Source organism: Corvus kubaryi, unplaced genomic scaffold, assembly GCF_017639235.1.
Source record: "Corvus kubaryi isolate FWS band 111438036 unplaced genomic scaffold, C.kubaryi_AGA036_p1.0 37322, whole genome shotgun sequence".
Taxonomy (NCBI): Eukaryota; Metazoa; Chordata; class Aves; order Passeriformes; family Corvidae; genus Corvus; species Corvus kubaryi.
Window position 1 is genome coordinate 1,205,761 of NW_024581101.1, and position 14,346 is coordinate 1,220,106.

A 14,346-nucleotide genomic window follows, 5' to 3' on the forward strand; every position below is an offset into this window, starting at 1 on the left:
ATTTTCTAAATAAGCTTAATTAACTTCTGGGAAAAAGAAGTATTTCTAAAAATACTTGGAAGGGGAAGGGCTTCCATGAAAAATCCCTCATAACAGAAAGTTTATTTCCTTTTGCATTGGCACTGCTTGCTTTTAGAGAAGGAAATGTGCAATGCATCTTCCATTTTTGGATGCATGGTAACAAGCAACTGCAGTGTAGAGCAAGATAAAAAATCTAGAGAAGAAGGAATAAAGAAATAATACATTCTGGACATCTAGCTAAGCCTTTACTTGAGAACCTGTCCAAAGCATCCACGAAGCTGCTCTTCTAAACATTTCAACCCTATGCAATGTACTGCTAAAGTCGTATGTCCCTTTTTGTATCCCTTCCTACTGCCATATTATTCTTTCTGTTTAGTTTGTAAAACCTGCAAATTATTAGACGGACTCAGAGAAAGCCTCTGTTTTACCCTCTAGCAGATGCACTCTAACAAATTCTTACCGAGGAGTCCTGCAATAAATATACACTTAAACTCCTGGGTTTTTCTGACAGGTTACCACAGAAGCCTCTTAAGTTCCAAGAACCTGTAATACAGGTAAAGAAAACGGAATAGGAAAAACTATCTGGAAGCCATTTTTCTCAACAACTTTCCACAAGGTACTTTTTCAGTCCATTTCTGCAGTCATCATACCAGCTCTCAGCAAACACCACAGTATTGGTTATGAATATCAGCAAAATCATCAACAGAAGTAACATGAAGCAAAACACTTCAATCAAAAAAGAGACAGTAGTGGCTTCAAGACTATCACTTGAAAAAACATTGTGACAAAAACATTTCAAAGGTATATTTATGTATCTCAGTACATTCAGCCATGCTCTAGCTAGGATTGATCCCTGAAGCTTCTTTGAAATCCTAAAAAGATGAAAACTGGTAAAATCACTCCTCCAGGACAGCATCACTGAAATAAGAAGGGCTCAATAGTCTTGCTATTGAGGGCCAGAGGACACTTTCCAGAGTGAAAACTGAGAAACGGCATCCAGGAGCAAGGTTTGCCTTCAGTTAGTTGTATTTATTAACTATTTGGCAAACTTCAACTGGTTAAGCAAGACAATGGCTACTGTACATGCAACTTAAAACACAACACCTTTATAAAACAGTGATTTTACATGGTAAAAATCAATAAATCACAGCAACAACTTCTCCTGACTATTTCCCCACCACCATTACTAGATTTCCCACACCACTTAACTTGTGCAATACTAAAAGTCACAGAGCACTCTGCTGCTGTCTCAGAAAAGTTGAAGGCCACTTTTTATTTTATGGAAGTCATTCTGGGTCCACAACAATCCTCCTGTCATGGGAATATTCAATTCTGCAGAGCTGTGAGGAAAAGAATAAAACACATAATCACTAGGCTGATTTAGAAGCTTACATCACCAAAGTAATTTTGATAGCACTTTATTTCCAAAACATTCTCATTTTTAGCTCTGAAACATTTATCTGCTGAAATGTCCTTAGGTTTTTAATCAGTTTATTCCAGAGAGGCAATAGTCCTGAAACATGAAAGGTACAAGGCACAAACCAAAAGAAAGGTGACCAGGTACTAGCAATTGTGAGGGAGAAATGACTGCAGAAATAACCAGAGAACAATTTTCATCTGAACCTTCATCTGTCCTTTGCAGCTAGGAATACAAGCTCATCAGGTGAAATGCTAACACAGCAAGCAATTGACATGAGAACAGTCTGTCACAAATCTTAAAATGCTTATCCTGTACACTGATATTACCCATTTCTATGGCTTTAGAAAAAAGTCATGGGACTTAGACATGCAACCCCTAAAGCAACAGCAAGTCAGCAACTCCACCCTCAGAAAACTCTCCAAGTGGTCATTATTGCCAAATTTGTTCCAGCTGTCAGGTAAAACTGATGCTGGGAGCTAATAAAAAGCACATATGCTTATCACAAAATCCAAACCATCTGCCTGAGGGATGACAGCAGCTATTCAAAGCTTCAGAGATTGCCTCAGCAACACTAAACGTGAACTTTGACAATACACATGCACAGCATAGACCAGAAAACCCAACAATGAACACAATCTTTTGGGAGGAAGGAATTGCAGAAGGACAAAGAAGGGCATTGCTTTTAGAAAGGGCGTGTCCCATTGCCTATGCTGCAGATGCTATTCCAAGCACCTTACAGATATTTTCAAAGTAAAATGTCAAGTTTTCACAATCTCTCATACCATCTTTCAGTACCTGCCTTCATGAGCCTGGCAGAACAGCTCTCTGCAGACAGAGAACTTGGAGGGCAGTACCAAAATTAAATAGCAAACACCCGTTCTGGAACAGGCCATACAAAAACCTTTGATGGGGAAGAAAAAACCCACACAGCTACAAGCCAGAGGACAAGGTTTCTGCACAGAAGAAAACGTTAAGCAGTCAAGAAAATCTGCTTATTTCTGCCTTGGGGAAGTCAGACCACCTTTCCAAAACCACATGTCCTTTGGCAAATGGAGATGCTGCTATGCAAGGGAAGTAAGAATAATGAACAAGCTGCCATTGTAGCACTCCTGATGAAACCTGGATTATTTCCAGGCTCCGCTTCAGGAATAAATCAGCTTCTGCTCCTTTCTATTTGTGGGAACAACAGGTTTTCCTCATGTTTCTTTCTAAGATTTTTTTTCTTGGCATCCTGCCAGGCTGTAATCTGAGTGGAACAAACTGTCTGCCCCTTTCCCCACACAAAGAGATGCAGAAACACATGTTACTTTTGGCCTGCTATGTGCTTTCTTATTTTCTGCATGAGTATTTTCTAGTAATACAAGCTGCATGACACATTACACTGTTCAAAAAACAGCCTGAAATGTATGTATCTGGCCTTTAGCTTTTTAGCCTGCAATTAATATACTATCAGTCCTCACTATGACTAAATCATATTTCAAAATGCAGTCTAGGCATCTTCCTCCAAAGGAACATAATGTTACTGATAAGGGAAGGTCAATTAATTTGATCCCATGGAAGATGGCCAACAGGATGGAGAAGAATGCAAGCCTTACTTTTTGGAAGATTTGAAACTGGAAGTTTGGAACCTGAACACAACTCTGAATATGTGAAAATATGAACACCTGCAAGATTTCTTCTCAGTGAAATACCCCAGGCTGCATGATTCTCAGTTCGTCACACTGCTACTAGATTGGGCCCACCAACCACAGAAAAGAATCATGGATTAGAAAGTTGTCCAATCAAGTGTTAAGGAAAATAACTGCAATTTGTTTCTATTCTGAAGCATTCCTTGGATTCAAATAATAGGAGACAGATTTATATGTATGTGATGAAACTGATTTGACAGCTTACACCATTCAAGTTCCTATGACTTAAAAGTGTGAAATACTGACCCTATTAAAACATCTACAATGGGATGGATAACTGGATAAGCTTCACTTAGTAACAAAAGTGATCTGACCAAAGCTTTATAGAATGCTCCCGTTATTTCCAGGACAAGCTGTGTTTCTTTACTGAGGTCAGATCTGCAGTTCTAAATTACTAGCTACAGCTCTAAAAGGTCACTGGGCACTGCCAGCCTGCTGAGGATCAGAGCCCCAGCTAATAAAAACACAAGTTGTCAAGCCTGCTGGGGCTGTGCTGATACCTGCTAAACAGCAGTATTTCATAATCCTTGCAATGTTTTTTTTTTTAAATGAGCAGGAGGAGTGAAGATAGAAATATTATAAGATGGCGTCCTCAAAGGATACCATTAGGGTTAGGTTCGTAAGTATTAGAGACAATAGCAGATATTCGGGTCAAACCATTTAAACAGAAGTAAAAAGGAAATCTCAGCCTTAATTTTTCACATGGTATAGTAAAAGGCACAGAAAGAGAAATACATTTCATGGCTCAGGGGCAAAGTACCGCCCACACCATTACTCACTTTGTATTGAGAGACTTCCACTCATCCCTCACTGGCTGATCAAGCAGGGACATCATAGAATAATTATCCAACATGAGACCATCAGGGTCATCTGTCTGACCTGGGAGTTTCCCAAGAGGAAAGTCTTTCCATCGTACTTCATCTAGATAAAAACAGTACAAAACCAAGAAGTCCGAGTTTCCCAAAGAGATTGTCAAAAGACAAGATGACCCTCCCCAAGTCCACAAATACTGCCTCATGCAACTCAGCCATTCAGCAAATGATCTGAACCAATGTCACAGAAGCAGAGGACAGTTTTACTTCTGTTCTCAAAACATCCAGTTCTAACAAGCTGCTCACATCAGCATAACTAAGATCTCTTCTCCTTTTTTTTTTTACTTCAGAAAATTTCCCAGTGGATGGAGTACAAGAGTTCAGTCTTCTAGTGGCTGCTTTTTTTCCTTTAAATGCCATTTTGACTTCAACTCTTCTCCGCCAACTTCCTCCTCCTGTGTTCGAGTCCCTCCATGACTCATCCAAAATTCTTAGCTACAGAGACCTCCAACCCCCATGAGAAAGTATAGCTACTGTAACAAAGCTAACAAAATACCTGATACACTGTTTATTCCTTCTAAAAACTTGTCTTGCTCATTTCTGTTGTTTGCCACCATGTCATAACAACCACTTTCCCAGAGCATAGAACTTAGGTTCATAGACAAACTGTGCTTTCAAATACCCCCAAGTCTGACAAAGAGAAATCCAAGAAACATCCATATTTTCTTCACCATTCACAGCTGGCATATATCCTGCCCCATCAGTTGAATACACTGAAATTTCAAAGTTTGGAAAAGCCTAATAAAATAATGAGACAGTAATAGCATGCTCCTGGAAAACACACTCGCACTATTTTAAGAGCTTGAGAGAAATGACTCCTGCACATAAACGAAAGACTGGAAACTTCACATTTTTCAGTAATCTGGCATTTAGATTACTTTGAAGCACAATTTAATTATGGCCAGACCCAAAGGGCTGAGATGTCTTTGCATTTCAATTAACCTTTGTCAGTGATAGAGTCACTTTTTACCTGCGGTGATCTGCCAGGCGGACCCTTGCAGTGCTGCCCTTTTCTCAGCAATAGCCACCATGTTACCAGAATGAGCAAGTCCTTCCAAAGGATTTGTTTCAGTTACCATCTCCTCTTCCTCCTCTTCCACTTCCTCTACACCATCATCTCTCTCTAGCACATCTTCTTGTTTCTCTACAGTCTGCCCTTGATTTTTAACCTGATTTTCTTGCCTGGCTCTCCACTGTAAGCTCTCTATAGTATAAATTGGCTGTTCACTGCCATCTGAAGAGAGGCCTGGACTGGACAAAGGGGCACCTCCTTCTGTGTAAATGGAAGCAAGATAGAGAAGGTTCTTCCTAGAAGAACGTGGCAAGCGAGGTCTCATGATTGTGAGGATCCTAGAAAGGAAAAAGGGCAATGGAAAAGTCTTAAAAGGGTTGATAAATCTTCATCTAGAGCCTTTTTTGCTTTTAAGTGTTTGTTTTCTCCAGGACAGCTGGCTCACATAGTTCATCTAACAGGCAAAATTTGATTATCCCCTGGTCAGTGGATGCTGAAATACTCCATCTTTGTGATTAAAATTAAGGACTTGGGATACTTCTAACTGAATTACTGCTTTGCTGTTTTCATGTATAAAAGTTAGGAGCTGTGGTAAATTCCTATCACCTGAATAAGCAGTCACATCTCTACCAAGTCACTTTGTTTCTGAACAGGTTGCTTTAAAAGCCTCCCCAGATAACCTCTGCTTTCATTCTGAAGGTACAATCATTTAGAATTCTTTTCCTTCTTCTCTTTGTGTGCAATCAATGGGGAGATGAATAGCAGCAAGCATGGCTTTATATGCACCTGCTACAATTTCTGCCAGATCCAAAGAGAGGCAAGGGAATGCAGCTATAGCTCAGCGTATCACTAGGAAACCAAAGCTGTTACAGAGCACTGTTTGCAGTTCCCTTTCCAGGTCACAGGATCAAACTTACAGCTGAAGAAGATGTGGGGTTGCCCAGCAGGGAGCTTCCAAGCAACTGTCAGTCAATCTTATCCACTGCAAAGGGACTTTATGCAGGAACAGCTCCTTCACAGACACCTGTTTGTTACAGTGTTGCCTTTTCTTCCCTTCAAAGAAGATAATGAAAACAACAGGGTGCTCAAAACTCATCAAAAACATACCCTTCATCCCTCTGCATTTTTACTGGAACACATCCTCAAATAAGCTGGCATTTTAACTCAAGTCCATGACCAGCTATATCGACCAAATACATCAAGGTTGTTACAAAGGACTTGGCAGTGCATGGGCAGCTCAGGTAGCTCCACAAGACCTGACCACAGTGCAGTGCAGACATTCCCAAGCTGGCCCTGAGCACATCACTCCGGACAGGAAAGCCACAAGATGTGTTTGAACAGTTTTATCCCAAATAAATGCAGTATACTGTATCTGGGACCCAGTATCATTCCAGATAGCTCTGCAAAGAGTAGATTGAACAGCTGGGAACTAGCACCACTCAGGGATCTTGGTACATCATAGATATGTTTAGCACTGAGTGAAAGCACCAAATATTAACCTATGACTGCCCGAGATACTGGCAAAATCTTTGTGCAGCCTGAGCCAGACCAGGAGAGGACAGAAGAGGCACCAAAATTAAGGGATGGAAACCTATGCAAGGATGCACTGTGTCACAGTATTAAAACCTTGTTAGCAGAATACCTGTGACACTGTATAATTAAGGCCCTTCAGTGCTCATCTCTGTAATGAAACATACAGTTTGCCAATTTTAAAAGTTCTAAGTCAGGAACTGAAAACAAAATATTACTTATTACTTTTGTGTAAGTTTAGAAGGCATAAAAATCCTGTGATAGGATCAATAAAGGACAGCAACACTATTTAGTATCCTATAAAGTCATGCTTCTGCTAAGGGAGGAAAGAACTGGGAACAGGGATCTCATAACAGACTGCATATAACAGTGGCAGATAGCATATAAGGATGTTATTTCCTACAAGTATTGATATCTGGAAAAATTAGCACTTAAGAGCCTGATCCTTCCTGCGAGAAACTGGCTTTTCCTATCCTGAGGAGGCTGCAGCAAACTTACCAATAACAATTTCAATTTTTTGCTAAGAAATACATAACATGCACAAGCTGCACATTGAAAAGTCTAAGAAATGCAACAATAAAAGCTTATGTTCACGTGACAAAATATACTAATTAGGCAACTGCACTTTATGTATAAAGGTCCCACCACTTTATTAGTGTAGGTTTACACTAGTACAGAAGAAACTCTTACGCTTTTTTAAACTCAGAAATTCCAGACACACTCACCAGCGTTTACTTTGGCAATGCCAGTCAGCAACTCAGAAATCCAGTTGATCAAGAACTGAGGCCGGAGTTCTGAAGAGTCAGAACATTCCTTCAACTCTATAAACATTTTCTCTATTAGGATCTGTGTAAAACTTCGTGAAAGGAGGCCTGACAGCAAAGGCTGCCAAAAGCAGTAAAATGTCGGGGGAATTTTGAATTGCCATACCTCTTTATTTGCTGCAATAAGAAGAAAAAACAAAACAGAGAAGCCAGAAATTGGTGCTTTGTAATTTTTTTATGAAATATAGGTGTGACACTCACTTCAAACTAAAGAGGTTTGTTCTAAGGTGATTGATTCCAGCATATTTCCTGAGGTCCTCACTGAAGCTGAAACTATTATTTTTCTTATACTAGGCAAGTAAAATAAGTAGCAATTTGATAATTAGCACAAGGAAATTATGAACACAGGAAAATCTACCTGTTTTGCTAATCCCTTTCCAGTTTCATCTTATTTCTCGTATCATTAAGAACTATTCTGTCTAAAAACATACTGCAAAGACAAGGTTCATTGAGCAAAGCAACATAAAATCAAAAAGCTTTTACATTTTTCTACTGTTATATAGTCATGGAAATTTGAGAATCTTTCTTGGAAAGTTCTTTGGCTGTGAAATAGGGGATTTATTTATTTTCATTCCCTCTAGGTGCCTAATTCTCTTGCAAACAATAAATGCAACTCCACACATATGGGCAGCAGCTTGGAACTATGATGGAACTGGTCAACGAGGCTCAAAAAACCCCATCCATTTTGGTTTGCTTCAAATATTCAGTGTAGAAAAGAAACTAGTGGGAGTTCCTGAAATCAGCAACTATTGCAGAAAAGGGTAGAGATGCAAGCCTTGAAAGATGTTTTGGCTAGATATTCAGTGCTGAAGAGCTATCCTTCCATCCTAGGAGACTTAGGCAAAAGCAATAGCTAAGCATGGCCATAAGGGGTTCTGCAGAACAGGGCAAAAGATGTTTAAGAACCCAGATAGAATATACAGACAATCACAGATTTCAATATAATGAGAAAAAATGAAAAGACTTGGTCATAACACTAGCTATGCATTTTCTACTTGCATGGTGCATAGAACACTAACCTTCATACTTGATATTTAGCATCTTCAGACAATCCATCTTTGGGATGAGAAAGCCATCACTGAGAAGAGCTTCAGCCACTGTCTCCCTAGAGCAGAGAGACTTATTACTGCCACTTACTCCTTTACCTATCAAAACACCACTTGCACCAGTTCTGAAACAAGTTTAACAGCCAAATACCTGGAACTGTGAGGACAGAATGGAGAATTTTTTGTTCGAACAAAAGATCTGGTAATGCTGTTCTTGTACAGCATATATATTTATATTCAACACATAAGGAGTTACAGCTCTTATCTGTAACATTATACTCTCTCCCCTCTACAGTTACACTGATCAGATTTCTCAAAGTGGGTCAAGGTCTCCATGAAAATTTATATGGTAATAAGAAAGTCTCAACACACTAGGTCCTAGAGGCTCTGTAGTAATAGAAAGATAGAAAATATAGAAAATGCCAAGTATTGCCCTGAAATTTTTAAGAATTCTAAAGGTTACTGTGAAATCAAAATCTCTACAGGGTTGTTGGGAGTTTTTGAAGACACTGAAGATGCTGCATGCCTTGGGGCCAGCATCACTAAGTCTGGGAAAACACCTTGGAGACCATCTGGCACAAGGAATACTGCTTGTTAGCACAGATCAACAACTCAGTCCTCAAAGATGTTGAGGAAACAGACTAACTGCTTTTTCCATGATCGGGTATAGGACATTATGAAAAGACAATTTAATAGGTCTACAGCCTAGTTCAGCACTGTACCTTTCACCTCTGTTCTTTATCAGAGACATACCTGTTTTCCTGCATCAGGTCTTTGATCTGAGCCAAAATCCAGTCCACTTCTGAAGAGGAATCAGACCACAATTCTCGAGACTTTGAAACAGACTGCATAGTCTGCATAACCTGAGTGAAGGAAAAATTCAAGCATTAATAGAAAATATACTCCCATGGCAAACACAAAAACATTATTGCTATGACAAGAAGATGCACATGCCACATGTACTTCATCAACAGCACTTGAAAAACTTCACGAAAGTTCCCCTTCCTTGGGATCTCAAGTAAGTACAGATCTCCTTTATAAACAAAGTGTTCACATTAGGAACTCTCACAGCTCAAATTGTTTGTTCTCTGTAGTGAAGATTTTCTTTGGCAAGCCATGTATGACAACATTAGCAGACAGACCTGCACAAGGAACTAAGACAACAAGGAAGAGAAGACAAATTGCCCAAGAAAGAAAAGAGAATTAACTAAAGTGGTGATCATCAGAGTGCACTTACACGAAACTGCTCATTCTTGTAAGATATCAGAACATCTCTGACTTTTTCTAGAAATAAACATAAATATATCATTTAAGCAGAAGATCAACTATGTAAGGGAATTTTGTATCTGAGGAAGCTGCTTAGTTTTGCTAAATTTACACTCAAGGAAGGCGTCAAATGAAGCCAGCAATTCTGTTCAAACAGAGGGAAGACTCCCAAAACTCTCAGACTTTTCCAGCAACATAAATTTTCTCAAGTGGGGCTGAACCACGATTTCCATATTTTATCACTAACAGTAGCCAAAGACAGGTAAGTTGGATAAACCCAGACAGCTCAAAAACAAATCCCTAAATAGATCAGTGTAGGAAGAAATTGTTCCCATATGCAGTTTATGTTCTGATGCATATTTGTATTCCTAATACTTGCATTTTGCATCAATTGCAACAGCGCTACAGCTATTCACAAACCAAAGTGCTACAAATTTGGAGAAATACTACCAAACCAGTCAGTCAACCCCAAGGGCAATCTACCAAGGCCCAAAGAGGAATCCCAAAATCTGAGCTGAAGGTATATCTTTATGCTGGAAGATGACATATTTAAACTGCTTTCTCCAGTTCATCTAATCCTTGTATCTGCTATTGGTCTAGGAACACCTGCCATGGAATTCCTTGTGTTTCTGACGGGCCTCATGCTGCGGGGTTTGAATCTCCCATCCGTCACTGTCCAACTCTGCATTTGCTTCCACCTCTTCCTGCTCTTCTTCCTCATCCTCATCCTCACTTTCTTCACACAAGTTATTGCCCAGCTGACGGCTCCAATACATCTTTCGTAGCCAGTCCAGCACAACATCACAACCTAATGGAGAACAGAAAACATTATCTTCTCAGTGAGAATTTCTTTGTTACGGCAAAAAATAATATAGGTGGTATATTGCTAATTTGTATTATGAAAATAAATACTACTAACCAGTTATGAACCCTGAAAACACAAAAAACTTCATTAATGAAAAGGTGAACAAGTTAAAAAAAACCCAAACAAACAAAAAAACAAACCAAAACCAACCCCAGAAAGAAACCAGGAATAAAAACCCAAAATCCAGTATCACATGCATGGTAACTACCCCTCATTATTTTGGAGAAAGAAAAAAAAAAAAAAAAAAATATTGGACACTGCTATGGCACTGCACCTTGCTCAAGGTAGGTCAAACTTAAGCAGTAACTAGGTCCCTGCAGTGGCATTCTGATGAGAAAATGAGTCAGTACTTTAGCATCACCATGGTCAACATAGCATCTACAACAATAACATAAATTTTTTTGTGCAGGGACTACACTATGCATACATCAGATAGCATGGAAAGAAAATGCCTTTACTTCCAACAGCATTTTCCCAATTCAATCTAAGGACCCTGCTGAAGATTATTTAGCTGGCTTCTCCATCCTTTACCCAAAATTCCCAGGAATCTCTTCAAATGCTATGAGCTGGTCATTCATTCAGGTCTGCAGTATCTACATTTCTCCCTAAATGGGATTTTTTAAGAGTCTTAGGTATTGCTAAACCATCAGGAAAAGCTTTTACCTATTTCCCCAAGATGAACTTCCTGTGCTCTAAAAAAGCAAAACCACCAAACTCTTGTTTCCAGTAATTTTTTTTCAGGGATAGAAGAAAGCCTCTTAACATCTGTCCTGTAAGGAACCACAACCTGGAGCCAGTGGACACAGTTCAGCTACCCCCACAGGGCAGTGGCAAATCCTCCCAGTATCCGATACCACAACTCTCCCTGCCAGGACAAGCGCACTGCCTGTCCTGCAGCACCCCAAAATGAAGGTGGGGTGCTCCCCTCAGGGCCTGCAGCACTGGCACTGCCACCCCAAGCATGCCTCAGGCCACCCCTCCCAATGCCACCCACTGGTGGCACTCACCCTTGCGGCACAGAGCCAGCCGCGGCAGCTTCCCGTGCGTCAGCTCATGACGGAGGTCCACAACCCAGATGGGGATGTCCACCTGCAATAACAGCCAACACATGTTACCCCTCCGTTTCCACTGCATCAGGCCACACCTGCATGCAGCCCTGCAAAGCTGCAGAGAGCCTCTGCCTAAGTGGGAACAGCGCCTTCCCAGCCACTCCTGCACCGTAGTTCCCCTGCTTCCCACTTCAATAATGGGCCAAGATCCCCCAGTTCTCTGATGCCAGTCCTCCTGTGGTCTAGGACCCACACAAACTTGCATTTTACAGTTTAAGTTTTTCAGTGTTACATGCAACAACAGATTTCTTTTTAGACAGAGGTGTTACATGTAATTTAATGATCCTGAGAAGCAGTTCAATTATATTTAAATGGATGAGACATGCTGGATAACTATATATCAAAGACACAAATAATATCATATATAATACTCAAATTTACACAATAATTTGCATGCAATTTTTTGCAACTTCCCTGAGGACAACTACCTTAAACCTTTAAAAGTTTCCTACCATAACTACCTTTATGCAAGACCTTTGCTTTTAAGCTTGATCAGTTTTAAAAAGTGAGAAGCAGAACTTTTCTCAAAAACCCAGGAAAAAAATAAAAATCAATTCAACATTCTCATGCAGGGGCCCAAACCTACACAGAAGAGTCTCAAATACTGTCTGTCCTTCACTGTCAAAACTTGTTCAGTCCCAGGTATGGTGCTCAGTGCAGCTGGCAGTAAAAGGACTCAAGTTGGTCCTGCTACTACAATTACAGCTTGAACCTTCCCTCCTCCACACACAAGTGGAAAAGCTCACCTGGAGACACAAGATTAAAATACCTGCAAATGTGTTTTTTATGTATAACCTTGCTTGTCAAAGACTAGAATTTATAAACCACAGATTTAGCTCTTTTTCCTATCTCAGTAGCTAAGAAAGAAAAATGTGTAACAGTATGTCAAGTGGGACTACATACATGTAAATCAAGACTTTTGATCACATGTGATTCAAAAACCTTTAATGATCATCAGCCTTTGTTACTCTTATTGTGACTTCAAAGAACAAACTTTTAGATCCAGTTGCAATAAGGCTGTTTACAACTTTGCACCTGGAATAAACTAGCATCTATATTATTTTGGCTACAAAAGAATGACCCCCTACAATTTCCTTCACTCAGTGTTGTTGTTAATAACCAAAACATATCTTTCTGTATAGACGTAAATTATCAAGCAACTCTTATTTAATATTTACCTCTCTGGCTAACTGTCTCAGAGGAATGCTGACCATCTTCTGTTTCCTTTCTGTGATCAAGTTGACAAACCTGCATGCAGGTTACAGAAAAAATAAATTACTATCAAGAGCTGCAGAGAAGCTTGGAACTCCAGAGACAAACTCCCCACGCGCTGTACAACCCTGTGGTCCCAGAGACACAAAGTGAACTTGGACAGTTTAATAATGACATCTGTCCAGGTCTTTCTCTCTCTCTCTCAAAGCACACAGGCCTTCAGAGCCCTTACCTTACAAGAGCCAGCCCATAAGAGAGGATGAGCTCATGTGACTTCAATCTGCCAGATGAATCGAGGACCTTACAACGGATCAGTTCTGCCGTGCAGTCCACTGCAAGAGGCATTTTTGGACCATACCTGGAGGCAAAGGAAAACCAGGTGACCAGTCTCACACAAATACACTCACCCTGTAAAAATGGCAACTTTCCAACTATGTTTTGTGTTCTGTGGTACATAACAGCCTGAGAAATGGTATGCTGTGACAGAATCAAAGGCTCTTTCCAGAAGGCTTCTATTGGAACAGAGTGATTAAACGGTTACTCCTAAGCTCACGTTAAATGAGTACTTACTGGTAGAAAGCACATACACAAGATGCATTACCTGGGCGGGTCTTGTGTACGGATGCAGCAGGGGCAATTTGGGGGCCTTGAATATGCTCACCGCCTCGAGAAATCAGCCCGTGAAGTTGCAGGCATGCGGGGCTTCTACCTCGCCTGCTCCCACGGGGCCACCGTGCTCTTGGCATAAGCTACGTGCCCGGAGCTTCCCGCAATGGAGAAGGTGCCCTGAAAGACGGGGCCGCCTGCCTGGCTGCACCGGCGGCCTGCACACACAGCCCCGGCCGCGGAGCTGCTCCGCTGGGGAGCCGCGCCGGGTCCTCGGCGGCCGCCGGCCCCAGGACCGCGAGCGCCGGGCACAGCCTGGGCGAAGGGCACAGAGGGGCCGCTCCAGGGACAGAAGGGCAGCCCCGAGAGCCGCATCCCGCTCCCCGCCCGCGGCCCGTACCGGCTCTTCCATGCCGAGACGCGGTCCAGCGCATCCTGCTGCAGCCGGCTGTCCCCGCAGTACAGCCCCACCATCACCTGGTCCCACTCCGCTCGGCCCCTCCACGCCACCACCGTTCGCAGCGGCTTCAGCCGCCTGCGGGCCGGGGACGAGCTCGGCCGCCCGCGGCGCCAGCCCGGGCCCGCACGGCCCGACATGCCGCCACCGCTAGCGCCGCTCCTCCCTCCCGCCTCCCTGCGGGCCGCCCCCGCCCTGCGCGCTCTGCGCCGCTTCCGCTTCCCGCTCCCGCCGCGCTCGGGGCGGGTGTGGCCGCCTGAGGGCTGGCTGGCGGGCCCCGGGAGTGCCGGAGGGCGGTGGGGCTGCCGTGGGGATCCGCTGCGGCCGGAGGGGCTCGAGGCCAGTGCAGAACAGGCGCATTCTCCCCTTGTGCAGCTGCGGGGAGCTGAGGGACGGCGAAATGTGTCCTGAATCAGGG

The 14,346-nt window shown here is 42.1% G+C and overlaps 1 protein-coding gene across 1 annotated transcript; it reads right to left on the bottom strand.

Annotated features, from left to right (window-relative positions):
- Positions 1–1,029: 1,029 nt before the first annotated feature.
- On the bottom strand, positions 1,030–14,101 carry LAS1L (LAS1 like ribosome biogenesis factor). Its single transcript, XM_042029187.1, has 13 exons — positions 13,872–14,101; positions 13,098–13,223; positions 12,832–12,901; positions 11,552–11,633; positions 10,290–10,487; positions 9,651–9,697; positions 9,167–9,276; positions 8,387–8,472; positions 7,269–7,484; positions 5,931–6,066; positions 4,972–5,351; positions 3,909–4,050; positions 1,030–1,361 (listed from the first exon to the last, which is right to left on the bottom strand). Exons 1-13 carry the CDS (start codon positions 14,066–14,068, stop codon positions 1,271–1,273), a joined length of 1,881 nt encoding a protein of 626 aa, XP_041885121.1. The 5' UTR covers positions 14,069–14,101; the 3' UTR covers positions 1,030–1,270.
- Positions 14,102–14,346: the final 245 nt, after the last annotated feature.

Coding starts and splice junctions, on each gene's coding strand:
- LAS1L (XM_042029187.1), bottom strand. CDS start 14,068: ATGTCGGGCCGTGCGGGCCCGGGCTGGCGCCGCGGGCGGCCGAGCTCG. Junction 12,902..13,097: donor TATGGGCTGGCTCTTGTAAG/GTAAGGGCTCTG, acceptor ACCTGCATGCAG/GTTTGTCAACTTGATCACAG. Junction 11,634..12,831: donor TGAGACAGTTAGCCAGAGAG/GTAAATATTAAA, acceptor CTGTTATTGCAG/GTGGACATCCCCATCTGGGT.